Source organism: Homarus americanus, unplaced genomic scaffold (genome assembly GCF_018991925.1).
Source record: "Homarus americanus isolate GMGI-L3 unplaced genomic scaffold, GMGI_Hamer_2.0 scaffold16430, whole genome shotgun sequence".
Taxonomy (NCBI): Eukaryota; Metazoa; Arthropoda; class Malacostraca; order Decapoda; family Nephropidae; genus Homarus; species Homarus americanus.
In genome coordinates this window covers 7,772,969-7,799,655 of record NW_024729259.1, presented here as the reverse complement: position 1 = coordinate 7,799,655, position 26,687 = coordinate 7,772,969, and the positions used below count along the sequence as shown (strand labels likewise).

General features: G+C 35.5%; 1 protein-coding gene across 3 annotated transcripts in view; it reads left to right on the top strand.

The window, feature by feature from the left end:
• The window catches only part of LOC121866506 (E3 ubiquitin-protein ligase RBBP6-like), a 45,889-nt gene that overhangs the window by 14,978 nt on the left and 4,224 nt on the right, over positions 1 to 26,687 (top strand). Inside the window, exons 5-18 of one of the 3 annotated variants that reach the window (XM_042366253.1) lie at positions 9,756 to 9,803; positions 11,567 to 11,655; positions 12,935 to 13,043; positions 13,233 to 13,348; positions 14,604 to 14,743; positions 15,655 to 15,784; positions 17,199 to 18,055; positions 18,390 to 18,453; positions 21,320 to 21,448; positions 24,382 to 24,453; positions 24,750 to 24,851; positions 25,151 to 25,369; positions 25,728 to 25,814; positions 26,164 to 26,271. In XM_042366253.1, coding sequence (XP_042222187.1) covers positions 9,756 to 9,803; positions 11,567 to 11,655; positions 12,935 to 13,043; positions 13,233 to 13,348; positions 14,604 to 14,743; positions 15,655 to 15,784; positions 17,199 to 18,055; positions 18,390 to 18,453; positions 21,320 to 21,448; positions 24,382 to 24,453; positions 24,750 to 24,851; positions 25,151 to 25,369; positions 25,728 to 25,814; positions 26,164 to 26,271 — 2,270 coding nt within the window. Of the gene's footprint in view, positions 1 to 9,755; positions 9,804 to 11,566; positions 11,656 to 12,934; positions 13,044 to 13,232; positions 13,349 to 14,603; positions 14,744 to 15,654; positions 15,785 to 17,198; positions 18,056 to 18,389; positions 18,454 to 21,319; positions 21,449 to 24,381; positions 24,454 to 24,749; positions 24,852 to 25,123; positions 25,370 to 25,727; positions 25,815 to 26,163; positions 26,272 to 26,687 lie in introns of all 3 variants that reach the window. The other 2 variants (XM_042366252.1, XM_042366254.1) reach the window with 2 other exon arrangements.

Below are 26,687 nucleotides of genomic sequence, written 5' to 3'. Positions count from 1 at the left end.
TGGATTCATACTGCCACCTCAGGAAGGTGAATATGACTGAAGAACAGCTTCAGTAGGTCTCTCACACACAAAAAAATCATGAATGAGATTCCTCCTAAAATAGAAACTGAAGAATTGAAACTCTTGACATGGGTGTGATTTGGTTATGTTGATCTGACCACCTCTTAACGACTGTAGAGCTGTAGCAACTCTAATGTGATAGCTCTTAAGTCCCACTAATGGTGAAGCATGTTGGTTAATTAGAGAATAAAAAGCGAGTCAAAATGAGTACTTGTGTTAAGTGAGTTGTGCATATGCTATCAGAAACAGTTACTTTGTTGTCACAAAGGTTCACACACCATATTGATAGGACACAAAGTCTGGTTTTAGTAGATTACCTGTGAAAAGACGATGCTTTTCATCATATTTGTTCCATTCATTGTCTTTTGTCCATTTTCAACACTTAAAATTTAATTTAATATTCGTCTATACATTTCATGTTGATTTAATTGCATAACACATCATATTTTCACTTTTCCCTGTGTATCTTACCTGTACAGTATAAATACAGTACTGTAGACATGCATAATTTTCCTACATATGTACTGTACTTAGTGTACTTATTTGTGTGCATGTGCTGTAGTTTTATCTGTTGTAAGATTATAAAGTTTTTTAAAGGTACAGTATAAATATTTTTACACTGATCTGATGAACTTTGCACATATATTATTCCACCATCTTTTTTACTCTATGGAATGTAAAGTGTAGCAAGTTGTTGTATGGGTTTTATCTTGGTAGTGAAGTATTTTTGGAATTATCTAATTCTTTTCTTCAGAAAAATATTGGAAGTATGCTTTATGCACCTATATTAATAAAACAAAAAGCTAAACAATGGAACCATAGTTTTATTTGGCTTGACAAATCTTGAAACAACAAGACTGTACACGTGACAGATTTTGCAATTTATGGTTGTGGACTCGAAATTAATTTTATTTTGTATGTATTGCTTACTGTGTTACTGTATAGATTTCAGGTTTTTCGACAAACTGCTTTATATTGTTGTTATCCAGATGTATAAAATATATTTTATCATTTTTCAAGATGAAATTACAGTTTAAGTTCAATTTCAGATGATTTAGTGTTTAGTTTTGTGGTGACCATTAAGCACTGAGTGGCTCAGTGTGTACTATTACACAGTCTCATATGACATAATTATATGTTTAAAGGTGTGGACTGGCTACTTTTGCCTATTTGAAAGCAGATAATGCATAACCCCCAAAAAATCTGTAAAGAAGACTGAGAGGTAAGTCTCATTTTGTGTGTGGTTTTGTGAATTTGAATTCATTATTTAATCATGTAAAAGCTACAGACTTCTCCAGTCTTTTCTTCTTTCAGTTCATAATTATAAGGAAATGCAAAAGATCAAAAGTACATTAAATGTACATTTGTGAATTTGTGCACCACAGCACACACAATATTGGAAAGTACTGTACCTTGAGCATGACTGCTAAACCATTTGTTCAAAACGAGGAACAACCAAACATAGCCTGACCTAACACGAGCTAACTTAACCCTAGCACAGTTTTGGTTAGGATTGGTTGGTTCATATCTGTTTTAAAGGAAAAATAGTTTGGTGGTCCATTCATGATACTTTTCCAATGTGGTTCATGCTTACTCGTTATATAATTTTGGCTTGGCATATGATGTATACAAGGTAAATGTGCATAGTGTATATCTGCAAGTACAATAGACTCCCAAATGTTCATGTGATTACAATCCTGGGTAATTTATGGATACAAGTAATTGATCAATGTAACTTAAGGAAAAAATGGGTGATTGGTTGACCAGTCTGGGGAAACTAGTCATGATTAAAACCTTCTTATGCACTTACAGGTGAAATTTTTTTAAAATTAATGATATACTATTTGTAGAGACCGAATTCTGCTAAAAGGGACACATTCACCCCAATGAAGGTTTCACACTATCAACAGTGTTCAAATTCAGCATGGAAGTTTATCTTAAAAGTGAAAGGCCAAAAAAGGAAGTTTGTTAGCAGAGGGTTGAGGGGTTTCAGGCTGGAGGTATGGCAGCAGAGTGCAACATAGTGATGAGACATGCGAGGTGGGCAGAATTCACTATCACATGCCACCAGTTCCATTCCCCCAAGCAAACTTTTACTTACTGTGGGTGATTGATTTTCATTACCAGACACACTGATGATTGGGAGTCTACTGTACTTTTTTTTATAGCATTCTACTGTACTGGTTTATCAACTGTTACAGTATGTGTATTCCTTTTGGAAGATGTGTGTACAGTTCCTGTATCTATACAGTATATACTGTATTCATTCTGACCCCCTATGTTCTATGTTTTTTACTTTTTTAGGAGTAATTACTAGTTAAGAATTTATGTATCAACTATATGGATAAATGAAAAATTATAAAAGGAACATTGATAAATCTGAAGATAAGTGAAGTACAGTATATCATGAAAGTAACAGAAAATTATTTTGAAGAAATTTTGTCTTCATAAAACCATTAATCAAAAAGCTACATGTATTCAGCTAATCTCAACAGAGTATAGAAAGGGCCGTTATACTGCCTCAAGTGTCTACAGTATTGGGATCATGTTCTTTTCACTCCTTGGTCGAGTTTTACATCGTGTACACTTGTGGGAACTGAAAGCCTTCACAAATACACCCTCCCCTCTCCCCAAGCTCATTCCACATACAGAATTTTGTTTTGAGGGAACAATTTCCATATACTGTATATATATATATATATATATATATATATATATATATATATATATATATATATATATATATATATATATATATATATATATATATATATATATATATATATATATATATATATATATATAGAAAAGGAAACTACAATTAGAAACTTTAATTAACTGCATCATCCATTTTATAACCTGATGCAAACTTAAAACAACTCGTATATACTACAGTAGCCTCACTGGAGTATCCAGGTTTGATTTAGAGAATCCATAAATTAAGATAGTAAGGGTCTAATCAGATGATTAGCTCATTTGCCTGCAGCACCTGTCACCCCTTCAAAATAAGGGAGATTAGGAGCAATTGCTGCCAGTGATGACTAGAAACCTGGTGAGTCATGAGCCATATGCCTTACAACAGGCTCACAGTATCATACCAACAACTCACTTCAGCTGCAGCCTCCATCAAGACAAGACACATTTGCCTACTGAATATGGGTCTGTTAATAAAGAAAAGTGTCAGGCTTAATCTATTGTGAATTGAAGCTTGGGGTTGGCCAAAGTTTTTTTTATTGATGTTTAAGTGTTGGCTGGGGTATTATTATAGGAAGTTGCTCTTTCAGATTTTAAGGGCTAACCTACCTATATCTCTCTCGTGTTTCTATATGCTCAACTAATTCTTTTGTCGGTACACCTCTTTTCATTGCTTTTGTAGTATCTGATACTGTACATGAGTTGTTTCAAAATTAACTGGATTTGAAGAGTTGATACTGGAAGCTTCTTTCATGACTGGATCAAGTGATGGACAGTAGTTACATAACTGATATTGATGTATCTAGTGATCCATGGTAGTTAAGGCTTTTAATTTCTGTTCTTTTAGGGTATATAGTTGCTATAGAATATTAGGCCTTATGTCTTGGATTAGACCCTAGTTACCATAGATTATAGGTTCCTTAGGGAAAATCAGGATTCTTTGATAGTTCCTCATTTGCTTTGTTATGAAGGGTAATTTGGATCAAGTAATTTGTTCAAAGCAATCTGAGAGCTACAGAACCATTAGCTCAAAAAAAAACCTTTACCCTGTACTGTATTGTATGTCCAGTCCAATGAAACAATAGGTCTCAAACATGGAAAAATATTTTTAGTTCAGCATCTTACCTTCTATTATTGACATTTATTGAAATACAAGGATAAAAGTTTTTCTTTTGGGTGGTTTGTGGGAATGTCATTATGTTTGATGTTTTTGGATATGGTTGCACAACTCGCTATAATGTAAAATGGAAAAGCAAGAGGTTCTCGTAATCAACTCGGCAGTATACTGGATGTCTGCATGTGATCTATGATCTTTTGACAGTGAATTTTAAAAATATATATACTGTACAAACAGGCTCATACAAATTCTTGTGAAACAGCCATGTCACGGATATCTTTGCCAATGGGGTGAATGATTGCTCAATGTAAGCAAGTATGACCAGTGAATGAGTATCTGATCATTTCTGAACTTAAAAAATAACCATTCTGAAGCAACAACATCTATCAGTTTTTATGATGAGTCAACTGGGATTCCTATGCCATTGCTTAAATGGCAATTGGATATGATAACAGTAGATTATTAGTAAATAATGTGAAGATTAATTTGATGTGTCTAGTTCTGTGCATTTTTGTTGACATGATGGCCTCAGTTGAGGAATGTACACCTAAAGAACAGATAGAAAATTTCACTTAAGTGTTCCATTACAAGTGGAAACAGGATGGACCCCTGACTTTTTTATCTAGATGTACCGTAGCTGTCAGTGACTTGGTTGACTTTTCTAGAAAGACCAGACCATAGATCTTGTAAGCATGATAAATTGTTCATTTGAGTTTAGATTTGTTGAAACATTATAGGAATATTTTAGATAAGAGCCCACACAAATATGGAAAATAGGCATAAACCATGGATGGTGATGAAGATGGTCATTCATGTTTGGTGTACTAAACTACACTTGAGTGGGTTACTAACTCACACAGATACTGGTTTTTTGAAAAGATGAAAACTAAGAAATGTTCTTTTTATATTTTTTCTCAGGATGAAAATTTTTGTACCGCAATAGTACAATTAGGTGAAAAGTTGCACCAGTCTTGATTTCCATTGTTTTTGTTTTTATAATAAAAAGTGATAATAAAAGAAGAATAGATACAGTATACTATATACAGCTCCTCCCCGACTTACGACGGGGTTAGGAACCCAAATCCAGGCTGTAAGTCGAAATGGTCGTAAGTCGAAAATGCTTAACTTATACATAGAAAATCTAAAATGGGTCTCTTTTTCTTCTCAGCACCACAAAACTCTCACTTTTAAGCTTGCCAGCCATTTTAAAGTGAATTATAAACGAAAATTTTCTCTGTACTGACGTTGGGACTCGAAAATACGTAATTTGACAAAATTTTGGTGCGACTGAGGCAGGTCGTAAGTGCGAGTGGTCGTAAGTCAAGTAGGTCGTAAGTCGGGGAGGAGCTGTGCAGTATACTGTACTGCATTGGACTATTGAAACAAGGTTACAGCATTAACCAACAAACAGTATCCCCAAAGCCTTAGTACAGGTAGTGTGTGTTTAAATCAAATACTAATATTCATTTGATGTAAACAGAAGCACTTGTACTAATAAATACCTTGAGATATTGTGTTTTTAAAACACCAGATTGCTTAACCTCTTCTACATCATGAGATATTGTATGTTAATCTCAAAGACGATGTTGAGGGGTGCTAGGTTGTGTCAGGTGACTACTAAACCAGGTCTTGTGACTCAGGGTGTAGAAGAGGATAACCATATCAGAATATATGTTATTGTAGTTAATGTATAGAAAATGAAGGACCAAAAGTGATAGGAGTAGTGTGTTGCTCTTGAATCTGGCTGCTCTGCATTATAGCAGGAAAATGCTTGCAAGAGTGTAAAAAGAAAAACATGCAGCAGAGAGTACCCCTCATATGATAGTCATATTTAGCATGTTCAGAATTGTTTTCCCCATTGAAAATATTGTAGGTTGATTTAGTATTGAAAAACAGTTAATAAATTTTTCTTTTCTTAACAGGATATACAATCTGAGAACAAAAGTATGATTAAGATTACTGTACATTCATACAACTTTGACTTCTAGTAAAATTATGTACTGTACTGTAAACAGTATTAACAGACATGTTCATTTTTGTTGATGTCTGCTCTGTAATTTCAATAGTATAATTTTCTCCCTCCTTGAATATGAAGGTCATTGGTACCCAGGTGTGGACATGAAAGTTTTATTGGTTTATTATTATTATTTTTATAATTAGTATTATGTACTATTATTTTTTACCTTTAGAAGTACGGTACTGTATTGTATTCATATTTTTTATTATTACTATTATAATTTTTCCTGTCTACAGAACCCCTTCAAAAAACTTGATGACTTTATAATGTAATGACCTACACCAGACAACACAAGTAATGCCTTTATTAACCCTGCAGGCTAGAGACCCGGGGATACTAGAGATTAGTGGCAGGGAACTAAGGGAGGAATCCTGGAAAAAAGTAGGCAGGCAATAACCCAAGGTTCACTATCATATCTAATATGAAATGTAAAATTGAAGCAAGTACACTTAACCTGTACACTATAAATGAAAGGAAGGAAACACATCAGATGAATAGTTTATTAGGAAGTGCCTCATAAAATTTAAGAAAAAATTATAAAGTGACAGCATAGGAAGCAAGCAGTATATGGTTGATTTAGAAGATGACCTTTTTTTTTCACTTGCTGAGATACTACAGTACCATGTGCACATATGCATTACAATATAATGGTGCCTTCGACATGCTCTTGGTGTGTTCACATGTGCAGTTCCTTGCAGTGCCCACACTCAGATGTTACAGTATTCAGTCCTCTTTACATTCACATGCTAGGCTGAAGCTTTGGCATTCCTGGACCCCTTGCTCCCAGCACACACATTACTCCTTTAGCCTTAAGCACCAGATCTATGTCTTTTGAGAAGAATTAGACTGACTTCTTTCTTCAATTTGGGTGTAATTAGGGCATTTGCCCATGCCATAATGGTCTTACTTCCTTAAGCAATTAGATGGCAGAGGAAATACTCATGTTCCCTCTGACGTACTTATACTGGATTTAAAGTATTTAAACAGCATTTAGTGTTGCCTCCCATATAATGTCTTAGTACTAGGTGGAAGACATAGCTCAGATCTCTGGGAAGAACCAGAATTTTTCATCGCGTTACAATGTAATCTGTGATATGAGATCATATAGTCAACATACAGTATCTTCTTAACGATTGTGTGTGCAAGTCTTAATTCTTAATGAAGAGAGAGCCCCCCCCCCCAGCTAATACTGAACCCAAGATATAATTTCCTGTCATTCTTTACCAGTTCACACTAAGAAAACTTTTGAGGACGAGGCCTCAACAACTGGTTGAATATACCACCTGGGAAGGTGGACTGAGGTGGTATGTGAAATCAGGTTCCCCTTAAAAAAAGACCCAATTTAGTCAACACCCCTCCATCCATATTTCAGTTATAGTTTCAATTTGGACCACTGGCTGCTGATAGGATATCAGTGCTACATATGCATACTGTCTGGGAAAGAGGACTGGCACCTGAAAATCCAAGTTGACCAACCTGTGACAGCCAATGATGCAGTACAGTATACACATGGTGATATAACATCAAAACTCGTCAGCCTCCTATTTCTAGCTGTGAACTTTTCTTCCACATCTCCCTATTCAAGGGCAGTACTGTAGTTGCAACAGGGAAGGAAACTGATTGTTAGATAATGTGTTACACTATTAAGCAACTGTTTATGTCTACAGTCTCCTTGGTCTCTTGAGTTGCAGGCTTAATGTGTTCATTAAATGTGTTGCTTGTCAGGAGGCTCCATCATAAAATAGGATTTCAAGATTGATGTTCCATTTTCTTAGAAGTTTTCAGAGAAAAGAGCAGGGATTGTTGATTTTATTTTCTATGGGAAGATATGCTAAAAAAAAATATTCAAAGATGGAATTAATTTTCAAAACCCGACACTATAGAATTGCAGTCTCGGGATATCTTATTATTTTTTATGTGTTTGTGTGTGTGATGCACTTACATTCCTTATCATTTTTAACAGTGTATTATGTTCCTTAACCACATGTTGAAACAACAATTTATAAGCCTTATTTTTGTGTGTTAAAATCAGTAGTGTACAGTTCTTCATTACTCTACAGATGTGATGGTTAGTCATAGGATACTTACTAATATTTGGTGTAACTTTGTGAGCTGTTTCGGAAATACTGCAGCAGTAGTGTTTGATGTTCAACACAGTATTAAATACCTGTACTGGACCTGTATATACGTAGTGCAAAGATATTTTATTACTCTGTACATAATGAAACGTGCACTGTATATCAGAAATTTAGTACTGTACTGACTATTATATGATAAAATTAATTAAATAAAAAAAGTAGGTGTACAATGACTCCTTAGGTAGAAAAATGTTGGGCCAAAAGGAACTTGGTTCATCATAAAGGAAATACTGTATTAACAAAAGAAGTGGAAATAGGACTTTTTCATACCTAGTGACCAGAAACTTTGCCTTTCCTGGAGTGATCACACATATGCCATTCTCTAAGTTCATTGTATAGTCACTGAAAGTTTGATAAATATTTATATGGATTAATACAAATTTTTGAAATGGTAAGAAGTTATTAGCTGTCCTCTGTACTCCTGTATATGATATTTTCTTGGCCTAAGTTTGTATTTATTTATTTTTTAACTCGCCTGCACAATGCAATATAGCATTTGTTTTACCTCAAGATTTGTACTCATTATTGGCTTTGTTGGTGCTATTCATATTAACAAATTTTGAACTTTGTTTGCAAGACACATTTCAGTGATGCATCACCCAAATGATTTTATAATTGAACTTTAAAACAATTACTGCATATACTGTACAGTAGGCAAGCTATATTAACATCAGTTACCACTTTACTTAATTGCTAAGTCAACTCTTAATCCTTTCAAAAATGTGTAATAACCACAGTGTAAATAATTATATGTTTGATTTAATTACCAAGCTAGCTGTTAACTTTTTCCAGCAAAGAATAGTTCTTCAACACTAAAATGATGTTTGGATAGTAAGTAACTTTCTGCTTGGCTCGTCCCAACCTGAAATTAAGGAAATGGCACACCCACTTCTTGAGTGACTAAAACTCAGGTCTGGAAATTTTTTGGTTACTCAAGAACCTATGGGAGTATTATTATTATTATTGTTATATTTTTTATAACAACTGTAATTAACCCTTAAATGGTGGGTAAGGATTCCTAATCTGCCCCTTATGTGCAAAAACTGGAATGCAAGAAACATCAAACATCCATTGATGTTAGCTGCCATCCCTACAGCTGACATTGGTTGATGTTTATAGCTGTTTAAGAGTTATGTACAGAATTCAACACTTGACATTTTTGTATGAGAGAATATGTTAACTGTACAGTATGGTGAAAATTCATACATTGAAATACCCAAATTATTGTTTATATATAAAACTTTTGAGAAGGATGCCTCCTGGTCCTTTATATACAGTATTTATTTTAGGGATTTTTTGTTTCTGGTCACTTGGATTGAAAGGGAAAAAAAATTAAAACTACTAAGCCTTCACACTGACACATTTCTTGTAGTGCACAGGGGAACAGATCTTTGATGCTTTCAGTCTTGGAATACTGTAATTGGGAAGTAAAATTCTGCTGATGAATATAAAACAATTGTAACGGGGTTCACCAAGTGATAAACCTACTGAATTTTAACCATTTTGGGGGAAATTTGGCTGCTTTTACACTGACACATTTTAATGAACAGTGTCGGTTAATAATCAGCCAAGAGATTAATAGTATTGTGTGACATTAAGGGGATATATTGTGAGTGTTAGAGGATATATAAGAAAAGCACAAGAAATGGTTGGCACACATAGAGGTATCACGGCACCACACCTGGGTGGGGGGGAAAGCAAGTTTCTACAGGTTGTCTTCTACCAACAGACAGAAGATGCTGCTGAAGCTGCCGAAATTGACAGAAAGATTAAAGAGGTGAGTCTTTATTTTTTGTTTCTTTCTTGTCCAATTCTGTTGTCAGTAAGTTTGGTTTTTAAGGTCCTAGTTAGTTATTTGATTAATAGCTATGTGTGATATATGAGGCATCGCCTAAAGCAGGGGCGTCAACGCCAAGTGTGTGAATTTGAGTTAAGGGTTTTTCTGTTTTCAATACTCTGTTGGTTGATATACATATTACACCCATAGCTTACTAGAATCCTGTGAGAGATAGGCTTGAAAAATAATTTCCCGAGATCCTCACGGGGCAGCAAATCCCCCCCAAATTACTGAAATCTCAGAATGTCAGATTGGCATATAGTCCCCTGCTTTAGGTGATGCCTCATGTCTTAACCCGAGTGACCAAAGCATTTGCAAAAATAAGCCAGATTGATTAGTTTAATTAGATGTTAAAACTTTTTTTTTAATATTGTGTGAGTGTGGTTGTTTATCTTTCACTAAATGTAGTATAATAACAGAGTTGCATTTTAAAGTTCACGATATCACTACAATGTGAAATTAAAGCAGTTCCATACTTGAGGTTAGATCATTTTTTCAAAGGACTGGGATCCTGTGTTTAGTGTAATCCCCACACAGTAGTTGATACTGTGTACAGGGATAGTGTGCTATATACTGTACTCAAGTTATAGGACCACATAAAACTGACTTGAACTGACCACATTAAGGTTATACTGTACTGTACAGGTATAACCTATTAACCAGTTAGGTCGTCATGAGGTTCATGTCAAATATACTGAGAGAGATCTTCCAGAATAATTGAGATGTTTTGATATAAGTAAATAGAGAACTGGTGAGATGATGCAAGGTTTGCTTTATGAATATGTTAAAGTAGTACAATATCTAATAAGTTATTTCAGTGATCTGGATCAAACAGTTTACCATTATTGTACCCAAACTTTCTGTTCTGTTATGATATTGTCCTCTCGCTTTATATAATAGTTCTACTTTGCAACTTCTTATATCTTTAAGGAAAGTTTCCTTGATAAGTCCATGATTTTAGAGGAAACACAACATTTTCCAATATAAGTGGCCATAAGGACTTAATTTTATACTTGGCAGTTCACCTGAAAACAGATCTTTTATTGACTTATCAGGTAAACTCCATTATCCTTTGGTGTCCGTAGGAACTGTCACAATATGTAGAAATTGATTAGTTATTGGAAGCTGAATAAGTTATATCATCAAATGCTTGGCATTTGACACACCGATTGTTAATGTTGAGAATACCTGTACAGTACAGGTAGTATATACAATTGTAAAAATGATTTGTACAAAAGATCATCTGGAAAGAGTTCTTCTAAACAGTAGCTCTTCCTAAATAATGGTACAGTTGTGGACAAAGGTAATCATCCACTCCACCACCTAGAATAATGGATTTGAGTCAGAAAGAGGGATTCTAACACTGTTGCAGAATCATTAGAGTTAGAAGTACACATTTGTCCTCTAATATCTTTAAAAATTAGATCAGTGAAATCACAACTTACTTCAATCATAGTGGGAGAGTTCTTTACCAAATGCTTAATTGTTGTTCCTCAATCTCCAACACTAAATATGCAAGATTATCAATTGTCTACAGTGCACTTGAGAAAATATTGCTTGCCACTCTCAGCTCTAATGATGAAAAGTGTCGTGCTAGATACTGATGACACTTCAAGTTGCAGAATACTATAGTACAGGTACTTGTAAGATACTTCTCAAACCTAAGCTAGTGTAGTTGTCTTAATTTCATAATATTTCCTTAGGTGACGGACCTGACCCGGATGGATGGCAGTGAAAATGACAAGATTAACGCTATGGTCGCACAATCTACAATGGCTTATCACCCATCAAAGTAAGTACAGTACATGATAAGATCTGCAATATAAGAAACATATTGTAATGACAGGTATAAATATGAGAATCAGAATTCTCTGAGGGATCATTTGTGACTGATCCTCACAAGACACTATCATAATTATGAAGTGGCCAAAGTGTAGTGGGGTTTAGATAATGGGAAAAAGAACTCCTGCCCCCTAAGTTTTTTTTTTTACGGGAATTAGCCAACCCGGGCACAGGTCAAACGACCCACAACGGAGCCTGGGGGGCGAAAAAAAAGAAAGGAAAGAAATTGAAAATATAGAAAAAAGGTTATACTGTATTAATCTACAACACGAAGATGCCGGAAAACCAGCTTTTTAAAGTGAGACAGATTGTAAGAGCATGGAAACACAGAGGAAGGCAAAGCATTCCACAGTTTGGCTGTGTGAGGAAAGAAGGAGGTACTATAATGGGTTATTCTCGTGTGACCGATATCCACAGAGAAATGGTGGGCACCGCGGGCAAGACGTGTGTTACGAACCCACGGCCTTACCGGCGGTACACAGGATGCCAAATCCCCTGAACATTGCCCGTTAAAGTACCTGTAAAAGAGAGAGAGTGAAGCAACATTGCGGCGAAGAGAAAGGGGAGAGATTGTCGACTAAAGGAGGAGAGTTAATAAGACGAAATGCCTTTGATTCCACCCTATCTAATAGTTGGACAGAAGAAGAGCCACCCCAGATATGAGAGCAGTACTCCAAGTTAGGACGAATGAATCCCTTATATACTTGGAGCACTTGCTCAGGAGTGAAGTAGCTGCGGCATCTGTACAGCATTCCCAACTTTCGGGAGGCAGCTTTAGTTATACTAAGGATGTGTGCTTTCCAGGACATATTGGAGGAAATGGTGAGGCCTAACATATTTATTTCAGAATTTGGGGGGATGATAGCGTCCTGAAATGGAATTGGTTGTGATTGAGTCATTCTATCAGTATTCATTTGATTCTGTTTAACAATATACTGTACCAATACTGTATATATAGTACAGTATACTTAAAGTCATTTCAAGGATTACTTTTTTCATGGTCAGTTGTGATATTCAGATTTGCCACAACAGATTTTTGAGTCCATATACCTGTACACACCAGTGATAATATATTCTTTATACCTATACATATACTGTAGTAAAAACATTATTATGGCTTCTTTAAACTCCTGGGATGATTGTTTTAAAATGTATGGATGAGACTGATTGAGAGGGTCCCAGCAAAACCTCAACACATGTTCAACTAATACTTGAACTCTTTTCCACAGATATGTAAAACTTCGAATCAGCAGAATGATGGGGTCTGTCCCTTTGGATTATAAGTGCTACAAGTGCCATCAGAGTGGCCACTGGGTTAGCATGTGTCCACTTAATAATGTAAGTACTGAAGTAAGTTTTCTCTAGCTTGAAATATATGCATATTGAAGGTTATATAGCTGTTTGGAGAATGATATTTTTATATACCTGTATATATATATTTTTTTTTTTAATTCAGAAAGACAAAATCGTATTTGGATCACTTGTTTTACAAAGCTTATGATTCAATTTTCTCTCTCTCTGATGCAGCAAGACTTACGTAAGAGCACTGGCATCCCATCCAAGTTCTTGGTGGAGGTGAATGACCCGAGTGTTCCTGGTGTTATGATCAATGCATCAGGAAAATTTGTTCGTCTGCTTGATATGTAAGTACAGTACAGTAATTGCTTCCTCTGTAATGTTTTTGACTTGAACAAATAAAATTTTAGTAAGATAAAAAAAAAGTTAGCATTTTCACCTTGTTATCCAGCTCTGTGTTATTAGGGAGATAAAATCAGGGCCTGTTACTGTTCATGTGAAGGTAAAAATAATGATAATGAAAATAAATGATAAAGGAAATAAATTTAGCTTTTCGGTTTTTCATTGAAGAAAAATCACAACATAAGAAAATGAAAAGAATAACAAAAGCTTTGTAATGGTATCCATAGGCAGGTATAAGACCCCTGTGTATCAATGGATTTGAGAGCCATAAATCTCCTTTCAATGTAGTGCATAATTCTTGGTCTAGTATATTCATAAAATACAGTACAGTAATAATACAGAATGGCCGGAAAAAAACGGTACTGGCCATTGATACTGACTTGAACATTCCGGCCAGAACTTGAAATTTGGGTTCCGGTACATCCTAGGTATCATAGAAATAATAAGGCTTAAATCTGGTGGGGTCACTGTTTACAGTACAGTGTATACAAATAAATAGTGTACAGTTTATGCCAATAATGGTACTTGGCATAAATCTTGAAAAGTTTGTTGAATACAAATAAATGATTATTATTGTGCCCTCGATGATATAATATTGCCTGTGAAAGTGTTTATGCAGTAGCATATTTCCCTCAGATTTCATCTTACCTTTTTTCTTTTCTTTTTATTATTATTATTATTATTATTATTATTATAAGGGATTAGCCCACCCGGGCACAGGTCATTGACCCACATCAGGGCCTGGGGGGGGCTAAAATGTAATAATAATAATAATAAAGAACCATAAAGAAATACAAAAATGAAAAAAGATCAAAAGTGAGATACAATATATGTATGTTGTGTTGTCAATAGTAAGTGAAACAATTGAGACCCTGCAATTATGTGTAAATGAGGCAGAAAGTCAGATTAGCAACTTGAGACTTGGTCACAATTTTCATGATGCCATGTGGCAGCAGAGTCTACCATAGACAACACATTATGCTTCCAATATCTTCCCAGGCGGTAGTACCTCCCTGTTTGGTAGCTGCCTAATACCTACTGTCCTCTTTTACCTTGAATTGTTCATGTGACACCACTCTGACTACAGTATATGGTACATAATTACAGGTATACAGTACAAGAGAGAGAAGTATTGGGATACTTAATCATCAAGACATACAGTGTATTGGATTGTAGAATATTATAATTTCCTTGCAACAGGGGTAAACCGGATAAAGAAAGAGGTGCTCCACCTCCTGGGCGACCGCCACCTCCGGAAGAAATTGTGTGTTCTATTTGCAAGGAGCTGTTAAGGGATGCTGTTCTCATCCCATGCTGTGCTACTGCTTTTTGTGATGACTGTAAGTACAGTAGTGTATATGATTTTGCCCTGTACTGTGGTAGGGTAAAACTCGTAAGGTTAACTTAGTTATGTATTTTTTATTATTTAATTAGAGCTTAGATTATATAGAGGACTGCATGATATTTATGAGAAGCAAAAAATTTTAAATAGCTTTATATTTCATCAAGTTAAATATGGGATGTAGTAGAAAGCTTAATGTGAAAATTGTACTGTACTGGATATCTAACAGTCACCAATTTCTAGCAGTGTGGAAAGAAGAATGTATGAAAAGATTTTGGGTTGTCTGCTTAAGGTTACAAAGGTAGGAAAGAAACGAGAATAAAAGAGAGAACAAGAGATGGTAGAGAATGTGAATTTATCATTCATTTATTGCACATTGTGAAATTTGAGAAAGATTAGCTGACCATCAGTAGTGCTACACTGTAAGTGTACCTAGAACCTGATTCATCGGTGGGAGAGAAGGTTCTCCTCTACCTTATATAGTAATATTCTGGGCTAGAAAGTGTATGCACCCTTGGACTTGGTTCAAATTGTAAAATGCTGTGAAAGTGACAAATGTACGTGAAATGATGAAAAGTGATGGAAGCAGGAAATTTAAAAGGTGATGTGAGTCATATGTTGAGCTTGGTAAAACAATGAGTTGTACTGTATGTCAAAAAATATTATGAGTTATAGAGATGGCTGTATGGAATGACTGATGATGTTGGATGTAGAATATTGTATTTGTGTACAGGAGAAGAAGAGATAATGAATAAATATATTAACTTGTCAAGATTATGGTTGTTATTAGGAGATTGTGTGCTATGCATTCTTGTTATTATGGAAATTACATAAGCAAGTTTAGATTAGCATTGTAGGTCATTAAGAAAATATCCAGTCCTCATGTTACATGTTCATTCTCTCATCTAGGTATTCGCAATCATCTTTTGGATTCTGAAGAAACAAGGTGCCCTTCCTGCGATAAGGAGGGAATCAGTCCAGACACACTTATCCCAAATCGTTACCTCCGCATCAAAGCTACTCAGTTTGAAAATGGATGGTATGTATGAAGTTCATAAAAGAATTTCTTTGTTTTCATGTGTCAATTTTTACTTTCATAATATTATTTAAACTTTTTGGTTACCAGCTCATATTCGAGTTAAAAAGACATTCTAGAAACAGTTGCTGAAAATTTCCACGTCTTGATTGTTGTTTTATGCCCTGGCTACCATTGGCAAGGGGCATAAACCTTTGCCTTTCTTTGTGCCTCTGGTTTAAGTTTTCTATCTAGGTAGGGACATAATCAACATTTTCTAGTCTGTTCTTATTCTTTCAAGCCATTGCCTGCCATATTGCTGGATAGGTGAAGGAAATGTATGTTTAACTCCCTCCTCAAAAATTATTACAGTAGCATTTACCTTCATTTTCCTTCTATAACACCCTGTTTAGGTTATTCACCAAATTTGGCATTTGTTTTTCACTCTGCAAAAATCAGGAATTCATTTGTGTTAAGAGACATATTACCAATAGCCACAACCCACCCTCCAACTCCAGTATCTTCTTTGCCTCAGTCACCCTTGTTTTTATTTCCCTGGCCACTCTTGTTCATAAATATATTAACAAATGCAGGGGACATCACACATCCCTGCCTCTTTTCTTCTATCCATAATCCTCCTCCTATTTTCATACATGCCTTATTGCTCTGGTAGAATTCCTTCATCACTTCTGACAGTGTCTTTTTATTCACCAAGTCATATGCCTTCTCCAGATCCATAAATAGTGCATATGGTTTTCTCTAGTATTTGCGTGTCATTATTCTATTCATTTTCTTTTACAGCCTTATCTAACTTCTCCAATGTTGTTATATCACTTTCTCCCTTTGACTTTTCCCACTTTACTCCCATTTTAGGGAGGTGTCAGGGTCTTGTAAGCCCATCTTCTCAGTTTATGTTTTGTAAATATCCGGGAGTGGTCTGATCATGTCATCATTGTTATTATTTTTATATCAGCCTCATTCTTTTTAATTCCCTTAGCTAGTATTTTATAATCAATCAAGGACTGTTTATATCCTACCTCATCTTACAAAACTGTACACTTTTATATGGAATTACCTGTATGCTCAAGTAATTGTTTGAGAGGAATCTCAGTCAAGGTATGTATTGCTAAAAGTAACGAATAATTTTTTTGGGGGGTGGAAGGGGGGGGACATTTTTTATTTCATGGCAATTTTTAGTAGCACAGGTACTGTTTTCTAACATATATGGAGTTTGAATGGCAAGAATAGTTGACTCACAAAAGCTTCCAAATTTTTCAAAAATGAGAAAATTGGGGGACTGTTTTCTTGATAGATCATTTCCTATCTATACATTGTGCATTGGAACTTTTAAATAAACTTGGGTGTTTATCACGGATAGTTATGTTCATAAACTTATATACATAATATTTAAGTCATTTTCTTTTTATTTTACTTTCAGGGATATTATTGATAAAAAACTAGAAAAAGGTGCAACAGAACCCTTGTCTTCCATCCCTCCCTATATGGTGAACACGAGCAACACACCCACACCTCCTCGGAGCCCTGCTAGATCCTCCAGCCCAGTTAATGTTAAAACATTAGATCAGACATCTAACATAGCACCTATCCATCCAGTCAGCCCGTCCAGGCCCAACAGTGCTGAGGAGCCTATAGAAAATGGAGGAGACTCTGACAAAGAAAATATTGTAGAAAAGGAAGAAATTATGGCTCCTGAAGTACTGAGTGAATCTATAGAGGAAGGTGACCCTCCAATTGAAGGGAAGGAGATCCAAGACGAAGAGCACCATCAAGAAGGAGAAGACCATAGTCCGATGCAAACTGTTGTTGAACCTGTAATAGAAGTAGAAGGAAAACACAAGAAGAGCAAAAAGAAGAAAAGCAAACGTAAGGCCAGCAGACATGAATCTGAGGAAGAGAAAGAAGGAAAGGAAGGTAGAAAAAGAAAGGAGAGGAGGCACTCACACAGAAGTCAAGAAGCAAAATCAGCTGATACAGAAAAAGGAATGATCCATGATGTACACAATGAGGCAGTGTTAAGTGTCGAATGTAAAGGAGATGGAATGGAAGAATCATGGGTTGGCAGTAGACTAAACTCAGAGAGTGTAAAGAGTAGGAGCAAAAGTAGAAGCAGAAGCAGAAGCAAGAGTATTGAGAAAGAAAGTAAAGAGCTTAGTGGAAACCGCTTTGATAATATTGTACCTTTTGACCCCACTGTACCACCGCCTGGTGCCTTTGTCCAGTCACCACCTAAGGAAACTCCCTTCTATCCTGTACCTTCCACATTTGCTACTGCAGGTGAGTGTACTATATGTACCCTGGATTATACATTGCAATATTTTTTATATTTCCAACTTCAAAATTCTTTATCTTGAACAAAAAAAAAGTAAAATTGAGTGATAGTGTAAAGTCCCTTTGCGTTTTAGAGGTACTGTAATTTTTGTATATATATTTATTTTTTGTTTTCCACTTGCAAATCTTTTCTGCAATACTACAGATGGCTGAAACCAAGAGCAAAAGTTAATTCATTCTTATTGTTATAATGTCTCCATAATCCACTTGATGCCATAATATATACATACAGTATTTTATTGTTCTTTATATTTAGATGAATTACGTTTTTGTTTTTCAGGTCCACCCAACCGTGCACCTCCTGTAGCAGTTCCTACAACACGGTATCCTGCCTTTACTCCTGGGTTAGTTTTATCATTGAATTTGTTTTTGTCACAGAGTTGCACAGAACACATTTTTTTTTTCTCACTCCCACCTTGTGAAGTAGTAATTTACACACTGTTGTTCTTGATTTTCTCGATGATGGAATTAAGATCGATATTTAAATGCATTCATATGGAAGGAGTATTTAACAGCTGTGTCAGTTCTGAGTGCAACCCTGATATGTGTTAAGCTTGGGTGACTCATGTACAGTCGACAACTCCATTGGTTGAAAACCCAAGGTTCCCATGACTTAGGCTTATGACTGGAACTATTTGAAAAATTAGTCTATGCTTAGATGTTAACTGGGTTTTCATTGCTTTGTAAGAACGTTTCCAGTTACTAAACAACTCAATTAAACTTCTCAGTTTAATTAAAGAAGTATTGGTAATTTTTTTTTCTAATCATAAGGAGTAATGGTCACAGCAAGACAGGATGTTTTCGAATATACATTGTCAATTAGGACTGGCATGAAGTCCCAAGACTGGGTTCTTATATTCAGTCCTGTAACAGGGCTACAGGCTTTGGTGTTTGAGGGTCCCAATAAACAGTTTGTTTTGGCAGGTTGGAAATTCATGCCAAGTTTGGGAGCAAAAGGTTAGCTCTCACCATTAACTATGTCAAGGCAGCTGAGACTTGTCTGAGAGTAACTGATCATTTCAGTAAACAAGCTTTAAAAATTATCACTCAAAAAAGTGAGCTTGCATGGGACATATAAACTAGGTGGAGTTGTCTTCTTTGGCATTCTTTATAGGAATATTTATGAAATCTCTTTGGGGAAGAGCCAGAGCATTGACAAAGGTGTTTGCCAGTCACTACTTTGATTAGACAATTACAGTTTTGGACATTTGTGACTTAATTCCAACTGTGGAATGAATAACTGCACAATCACTTGGAGGATCTTTTAATTGTTTCCTACCACCCTTTTTAAGTAGTTTAAAATACATAGATTGCTGAAGCCAAGCACAAAGTTAAAGTGAGGGATTCATCTTGAGATCCCTGTAGAAAACTCGGCCTAGATTGGATGACTCGGGTTCCTTTCCTCCTCTGTTGGGCTGCTGTAACAAACTAAAATTTTGGGGGTTGATCGTGAAGTGGCACCTTTTAGCCGAGTAGTGATGGCAGATAAGTATGCTGGTGCTTGGGAAAAGGTGAAAATCAATGCTTTCAGTCTTTAGTAATAACTGTTGTATACATAAGGTCGCTTTATAGAGACTAAGTAATGACAGGAAAATGTAAAATATTACTTAGATTTAGTTCCAGTCATATAGAGTATGCAGGTCCTGGGACCAAGTTTTTATCCCATGTAAAGCTAAATTGTAGTTTTACTTTCTCTATATGGTACATATCTAATTTTTAAGATTTAAAGGTTATTAGTGTGCAGCACACTTAGAAATTCAGTGTTAGTGTTTTGGCTACTTGTTATGGTTGGAGATACTGTAATGCAGTGAAGATTTTGTCCTTCATTTTCTTATCAAATTGAAGTTCAGTAAAGCACTGGGGGTCCTCATTATATGTCAGGGATGTGTTCCAGAGAAATGTGACTTATAGTGAAATGTTTTATAATAAGGAATTTTTTCCCTTAAAAATTAATGTAATTAGGGGTAGATGCATTCCACCATGTACAGTAATACTTCATGAGAGCCTAGGATGTGTTCCTAGAGAGAGAGGTTTTAGCAAATCATCTTAAAATGGGGTTATTATAACATACTGTACTGTATAGCAGTGATATGGAGATGCATTCCTAACAACATTATTTGTTGCGTTTAGGTGATAATATGATAGCTCGATTTGGTTACTTGTGTAATAAGACTACCGATTAATAAGCAAACTAGGGTATATGCAGGTGCATAATACACTACAATATTATATAATAAGTGCTGAAGAGAGATGTTGTGGGAAGCATGGTGAGGGGCAGTGTGATTGATCAGCTGTTTGCACTGTGTAAACAAAGCCACCAGAATTTAATATGCAATAACTCATCTAGAGTTGAGTCACTTGAGTGTGGGATTTTTGTTTCGTTTTTGTCAGGAAAATTTATTACTTAATGATAATATTTTATTAACCCAGCACCAAATGAACTTAAATAGTATAGGAATTATGATGAAATTGCATAAAGACTTGTCAAAGGGATCGCAGGCTGACAAGTGCAGGAGGGCGAGTTGTCCTCAACCTCACTACAGACAGCACAACCTCCCTGTTCCACCTCCTATCCACAGCTTCGCACCTTTGTAATTTTTTTTCACTCCAATTCTTTACACACAAACCTTCCATTGTATAAGAACTGGATAAGGTTTTCTAAACTTTCAGATTTTGGTGTTAAAACACTTGTCACTTAAATGTCCTTGCTGAGGAATACAGTAGTCCGGTGAATCACAGTGTGTTTCCAAACCACATGCTACTCTCAAATACGCTCCATTTTCCACTCAGAATGTACACTTTTCTGCAAATTCTGTTGTTACTTTCATATAACAATGACACAGCTCACAGACGTGTGAGAGGTGACGGATGTATTTTGGTGTTGTAGAAACTTAAAACTTTTAGGGAACTTTTATTACTGATTATAGTAGTTTTTCATTATACTAGTTGTTTTTAACACTTTATGTGTCATATTCGGATATGCACAGACTTAATATAAAATGGGGCATGGCGTAGACAACATACATGTGAAACACGCACTGTTTAATGAAAATTCTTCCTGTATTGTATTTCTAAGCGACGTATATCGAGGACCCCTATAATTGAGCTGTAATTATGGCAATACATGTACTATATGTCATTTGTATTTAGCTAAAGAAAATAGATAAGCAGGAGCAAGGTGCATTGACTTTATTTTCATTTTGTGAGTAGTGGGCCATTCCCAACAAGTATAGGGACCTCACTTCCCACTACCACTGTGGTGTCATCAAGTCATGCTGGAGTTGTACAGGAGCAGCACATACCAGCAGGGCCCCTTCATGTGGGTTCACCTGACCTCTCGTGAGTTGTGCCTCGCTGTTTCTGTGCACAACTTTCAACTTTTTTAGTGTTTCTGTGTTGGCTTATTTTCTTTTTGGGTGTTTGCTAACCTTCCAGCATGATAAGTAATTGCTTCATGAAATTCAAACCCTAAAGATACTGTATCTCCCATCTGTAATTGGTTACCCTCGTCTCTGCACCTTGGTCATCTTTATTATGTTCTTTTATGTGTAACTTTGCATTAGAAATTTTCAACTAAATTGTCATATTTCCAGTACAGTAATTCAGTATTCCAAATTTTTAGTCTTCTCCACAAAAACTTTTTAAAGAGGTTATATTTAATTAATTAGTTTTTTTATTTATATGTATGTTTTGTTTGTGTTTCCCACCTTTCAGAGCAGAGAATATTACCCTAGAATTCAGGTTACCAACAAACTCCACATCTTCAGCAAGGGGCAAAATAATTTTGAAAGACTGACTAGCAGAAGCTGTTATATATTGAGGAATGAATCACAAACACTACTATGTAATAATATATATATGCTTTACCTAAGGGAAGTCTTTTTCATAAATTGTGATGTAAAACTGGTTATTTTGCCTGTAGCCTTCGAGTTAAAATCCATCCCAACAATATGATTTAACACAGTGCATATGCCAGAGGCTTTCTGTTTTGGCTTTTTAGATATTAAAGCAGTTGCCACTTAATTGTATTAAAAAGAGTTGAGGTGAATGAATCCTACCAAAGCAAAAGGAAAAACCCAAACTGAGATATTTGAATACTGCATTATATAATAATCGCTGAAGAAACTGATAATGTGTGATAAACCCCCAAAAAAGTGGCTGCCATTCATTTGCAATTTAAGGAAAGAAATGTATATGTGACAAATGCAGTCTTTTGCTGCTCTTTTTTGGGGGGGTTATATTATCTCCTAGGTGGTCATATCATCAAGTCTTCCTCAAATTATTAGTCACCTCCTAGTATTAGAAGACTCAAATAAAAACCTGATCAATATGTTGAAAAATTTCATGTAATGATTTGTCTGTCACGGAGAGTCAGCAGAATTTGGAAAGAGGAAGAAGAGCATTGTTTAAGGAAACATGGTAGAAAAAGAATGAGAAAATAAGTCATAATAGGTCAGTGAAGGTTGAGAAAATGCAGTAGACTACTGGGTGTTTGGGAAAAGTAAATGTGTCCAAAGAAGATGACCATGAGTGGGAGCATTGGCTTCCCTTTCTTTCATCCATAAGTAAATGGTATATTTACATTATTGAACCATTTTCTTTTCTTGAGAATGGTTTAATGTTCTTACTTTTATTAGAATAATTCTGTGTCATATAGAAATACCATTTATACATTTCAAAGGATAATTTTGAATTGTTCTTTTCAACCCCCCCCTTTCCCAATTACTCTAGAGTGGCCAGAAACTAACAAATACTCTCACTCAGTTTCTCTTTTCCAATGTTATTAGCTCAGTCTTCCTGCTGCAATGATGTGTCCTGCTACATTCCTCCCATTTTACAGCATGGCACCAAGTTTGGTTTGCCTTAGCCATTTCACAGAAATCCTTCTCAAGATCACTTACATACTGTGCTTCCTTGCTTTTGCTTATTCATGCACACCTGCTTCCAGAATACTTATCTCCCTTCACTTCCAATACATCCTCTACTCATTATTCCATCTTCTAAGTCTTCCCCCTCACATTCTTTCCATTTACCTCTAACTTTTACTGTACACATCCCATTCTCTCCATTTGTTTAAATCACCTGAGTAGTAGCCCTGCTCTACCCTGGTCTACTCACTTCCCTACACATCTTTGATTCCAACATGTCCGTAGTCTTTCTTATTCTCAACTTCCTATTTATCACACTTATTGTTCTCAAACACATAATTCCTTTTGCTTCTAATTTGCTTCTTCCACTTGCATCCTGAATCCTTGCCTCACACATGAATAATAATGTTAGCTCAGTAAATTCCCTTTTAATGTAGTGCATTTGTCATGTATTTGTCAACTTTAGAGAAATACTTATCCAGTGGTCTCTCCATTAACGAGCACAATTGGTTCCACAGAGTCACTCGTTAACTGAATCTATTATTTCAGTGGGACATTGGGTAATTGGTTCCAACTCACAGAATTCCCTTAAAATTAATTAAAAAGTACATACAAAGTACTGTACTGTATGTTGGTAATTGAATTAACTATATGTATTTAGGATGGTGTGTGCATGTAAATGAGTAAAAATAAATGAAGAAAGTTACGTACAGTATATCTATCCAAAAATACGAGTTGAAAAATGTACTACACCAAAGGACTAAAATTTTTATCTCTTGTGCAAAATATGATGTCTATATTCAAATTATTTGCTGTATTCCAAGGATTCCAGCAATGCAGGTTATATTCTGCTAAGTTTAGTCTGACATTTTATACGATAAAAACTTTAAGCCTAAAACTACCTTCATCCTGTTTTGGGAGTACTTCTTAGCTGAGAACCCCCAAATTTTTTGTCAATCTTCCAAAATCCGGGTCCAGATTTTTTCTTTAAACCAACGTTGCACTGTATATTATCAATATGTTAACTAAATATCAGAATTACCAATAATTTTAATGTAAAAATGAAAAAAATATTCAAGAGCACAACTTTCTTGGTATTTACTAGAAGCAAAGGTAAAAATTGAACCGTTTATTGGCGGACAAGTCGATCAGCTGAAGCACACCAAAAAGTGTTTCTCGTAAGGCTGCCGTTAATAGAATTTGTACTCGTTAATAGAACTGAAAGTCCTTACGGGAGGTAACTCGTTAACTGAAATCTCGTAAATTGAACCGCTCGTTAATGGAGGGTCCACTGTATACAGTACTATGTATTGAAGTAGAGAGGTACTTATATATATTTTGTTCCATTTTTTATATTGTACTACATTGTATGTAATTCATTTTAATTAATTAATTTTCCAACAGAGTACCCCCTCCAACATTTGGAAACCCTGCACCTGGCTACTCAGGTCATCCTCTGCCTTATAAGGAATTTGAGTAAGTTTTATTACCCAAGTTATTTTAGGAAAATGAAGCTGTTCATAACTTTGCTTAAGCTGTTTAGCTGCATTAAGAACTCTTTCAAAGTTATTAGTATATTTTGGTGTACATTGGTTTTGTAAGAAAATTATATACTGTACTGGTATACCTGTTGCATTTAATAGCTACATCAAAATTTTGACTGAGTCTTTGTCTCCATGGATTGGCTAAAGTAAAATAGCATTACTTCAGGAATTAAATAGTCTAAAATACTGTCAGTAAGACTAATACATTTGCTGTGCAATTTGTTACAGACCAATTGATGATCCACTCACCCTCTTCAACAAACATCTACGGGAAAAAGATGAAAGGGCACGAAGGTATCGCAAAAGCAGATCCAGGTCCCCACGTTCCAGGTGAGGAAATTTACTGCTAAAGAATGTCTCCCTCCTGTAATCCTCTCTATCCACATGAATATGTGATCTCCACCATCTCCCTTATTTATCATCATGATGTTTTTGCTGTAATGTCTTCATACAAACTTTTCATTCACATTTGTTCTGATTATCTAATATCCATCCACAGTCAAAACTGTACCCATTAGAAGTACTGTATTTCAGAGACAGTATCACTCAATTGTACTTGCACCAAGTAAAATTTGTTAAAATGCTGTGATTCTTTTCGTCAGGTCTCCTCCACACCGTTACCATTCTAGATTAAGGTCACGGTCACCCCGCCGATCCTGGTCACGTTCCCGCTCCCGCTCAAGATCACGGAGCAGAGTAATTGGCTCAGGAGCAAGGTCGCCTCGCTCTCCAATAAGGCACAAGTGGAGCCGCACACCACCCAGAGGCCTTGGATCGTACCGATCACAACGCTCACCTTCATTTTCCAGAGAACGCTCAATTTCAAATCATTCATTATCTTTAAGCAGGTAAATTAAATATATATATATATATATATATATATATATATATATATATATATATATATATATATATATATATATATATATATATATATATATATATATATATATATATATATATATATATATATACACATATATATACTGTATATATTTTCTAGACAATTTTGGGTTGACAAAAATGAAAATAACTTCATAATTTTTCCTTTTATCTTTTTGTAAATTAGTTTTTACTGGCTTACCTAATTGGTGATTCTATCACACACGCGCGCACACAAAGTTAATATGCTTCTATTTGAAAAGCGAAACCAGACTGAATTTTGAGAACAGAAGTTAATTCTGAGTTTGTTTTTCTATTTTTAAGAACACCGAGCCCAAACCGAAGGACAAAGTCATCTCCACTGCTTGTGCGACCTGTGCTGCCACTTTCAGACACACGGTCACCATTAAGGTTAGTGGTATCATATGATTTTATATAATGGTTGTTATCATGGAAGGGTAAATTTGGGGAATAATATGTAGTCCTCCCCCAAGATAAATCCCAGTGCTTTCCTCTTGATGTGAATAATTATAATGATGCTTGCAGGCTTCCACAAATTTCATTTTGCAAGTACAGTACAAGTACGGTATATTTTACAACAGCCTTCAGTCATTCCATTAGTTTTCAAAGTTTTTTAAAAATTGTACATGTAGAATTTTCAGTTAAAATACAGGCATGACAGTCGTGTTTACTGTTCTTTCTTTATCATAATACAATTAACAATTTTATTCTCTGTCTGATGTTTTTTCACAAATTTCAGGACACCAGTAGATTATGGAATCCCGAGAGAGTATGATCGGTACATGAATCCTGAAGAATACCAGTCCCCTTTCATAATGGCTGGTAATCCATGGGACCCTCATGGAAGGTAACTGCAGGTGTTATTGTTTAAAAGATAGATGTGAATGTATAGGATGCTTGTGGATGCTTCTGCATGTAGTAATACTGTACAGTTAACATACGAGTAGGGGAAAGTCAAGAAATTAGTCTCCTTTTAAATTTCTGAAGATGCATTTCATGTTACACTGCTTTTACTGATGCATAATGCAACCACAGTGTCTTACAGTATGGCATTAAGTTTCAATGTACAGCCAATCCAAAAAATAGTATAGAGACCCCCAGGGTATAGTGAAATAGAAAATGAGTGATAACCTCAGATGTGTTCGAGTATCAGTTGGGTTGGTTTTTGCCCGAAATTTCATATTCTTTCTTATACCTGGGGTCTCAGTACTTTTTGGATTGAGTTTACAGTGTGCAAGGTTGATGCATGGAATACTTGTTCCA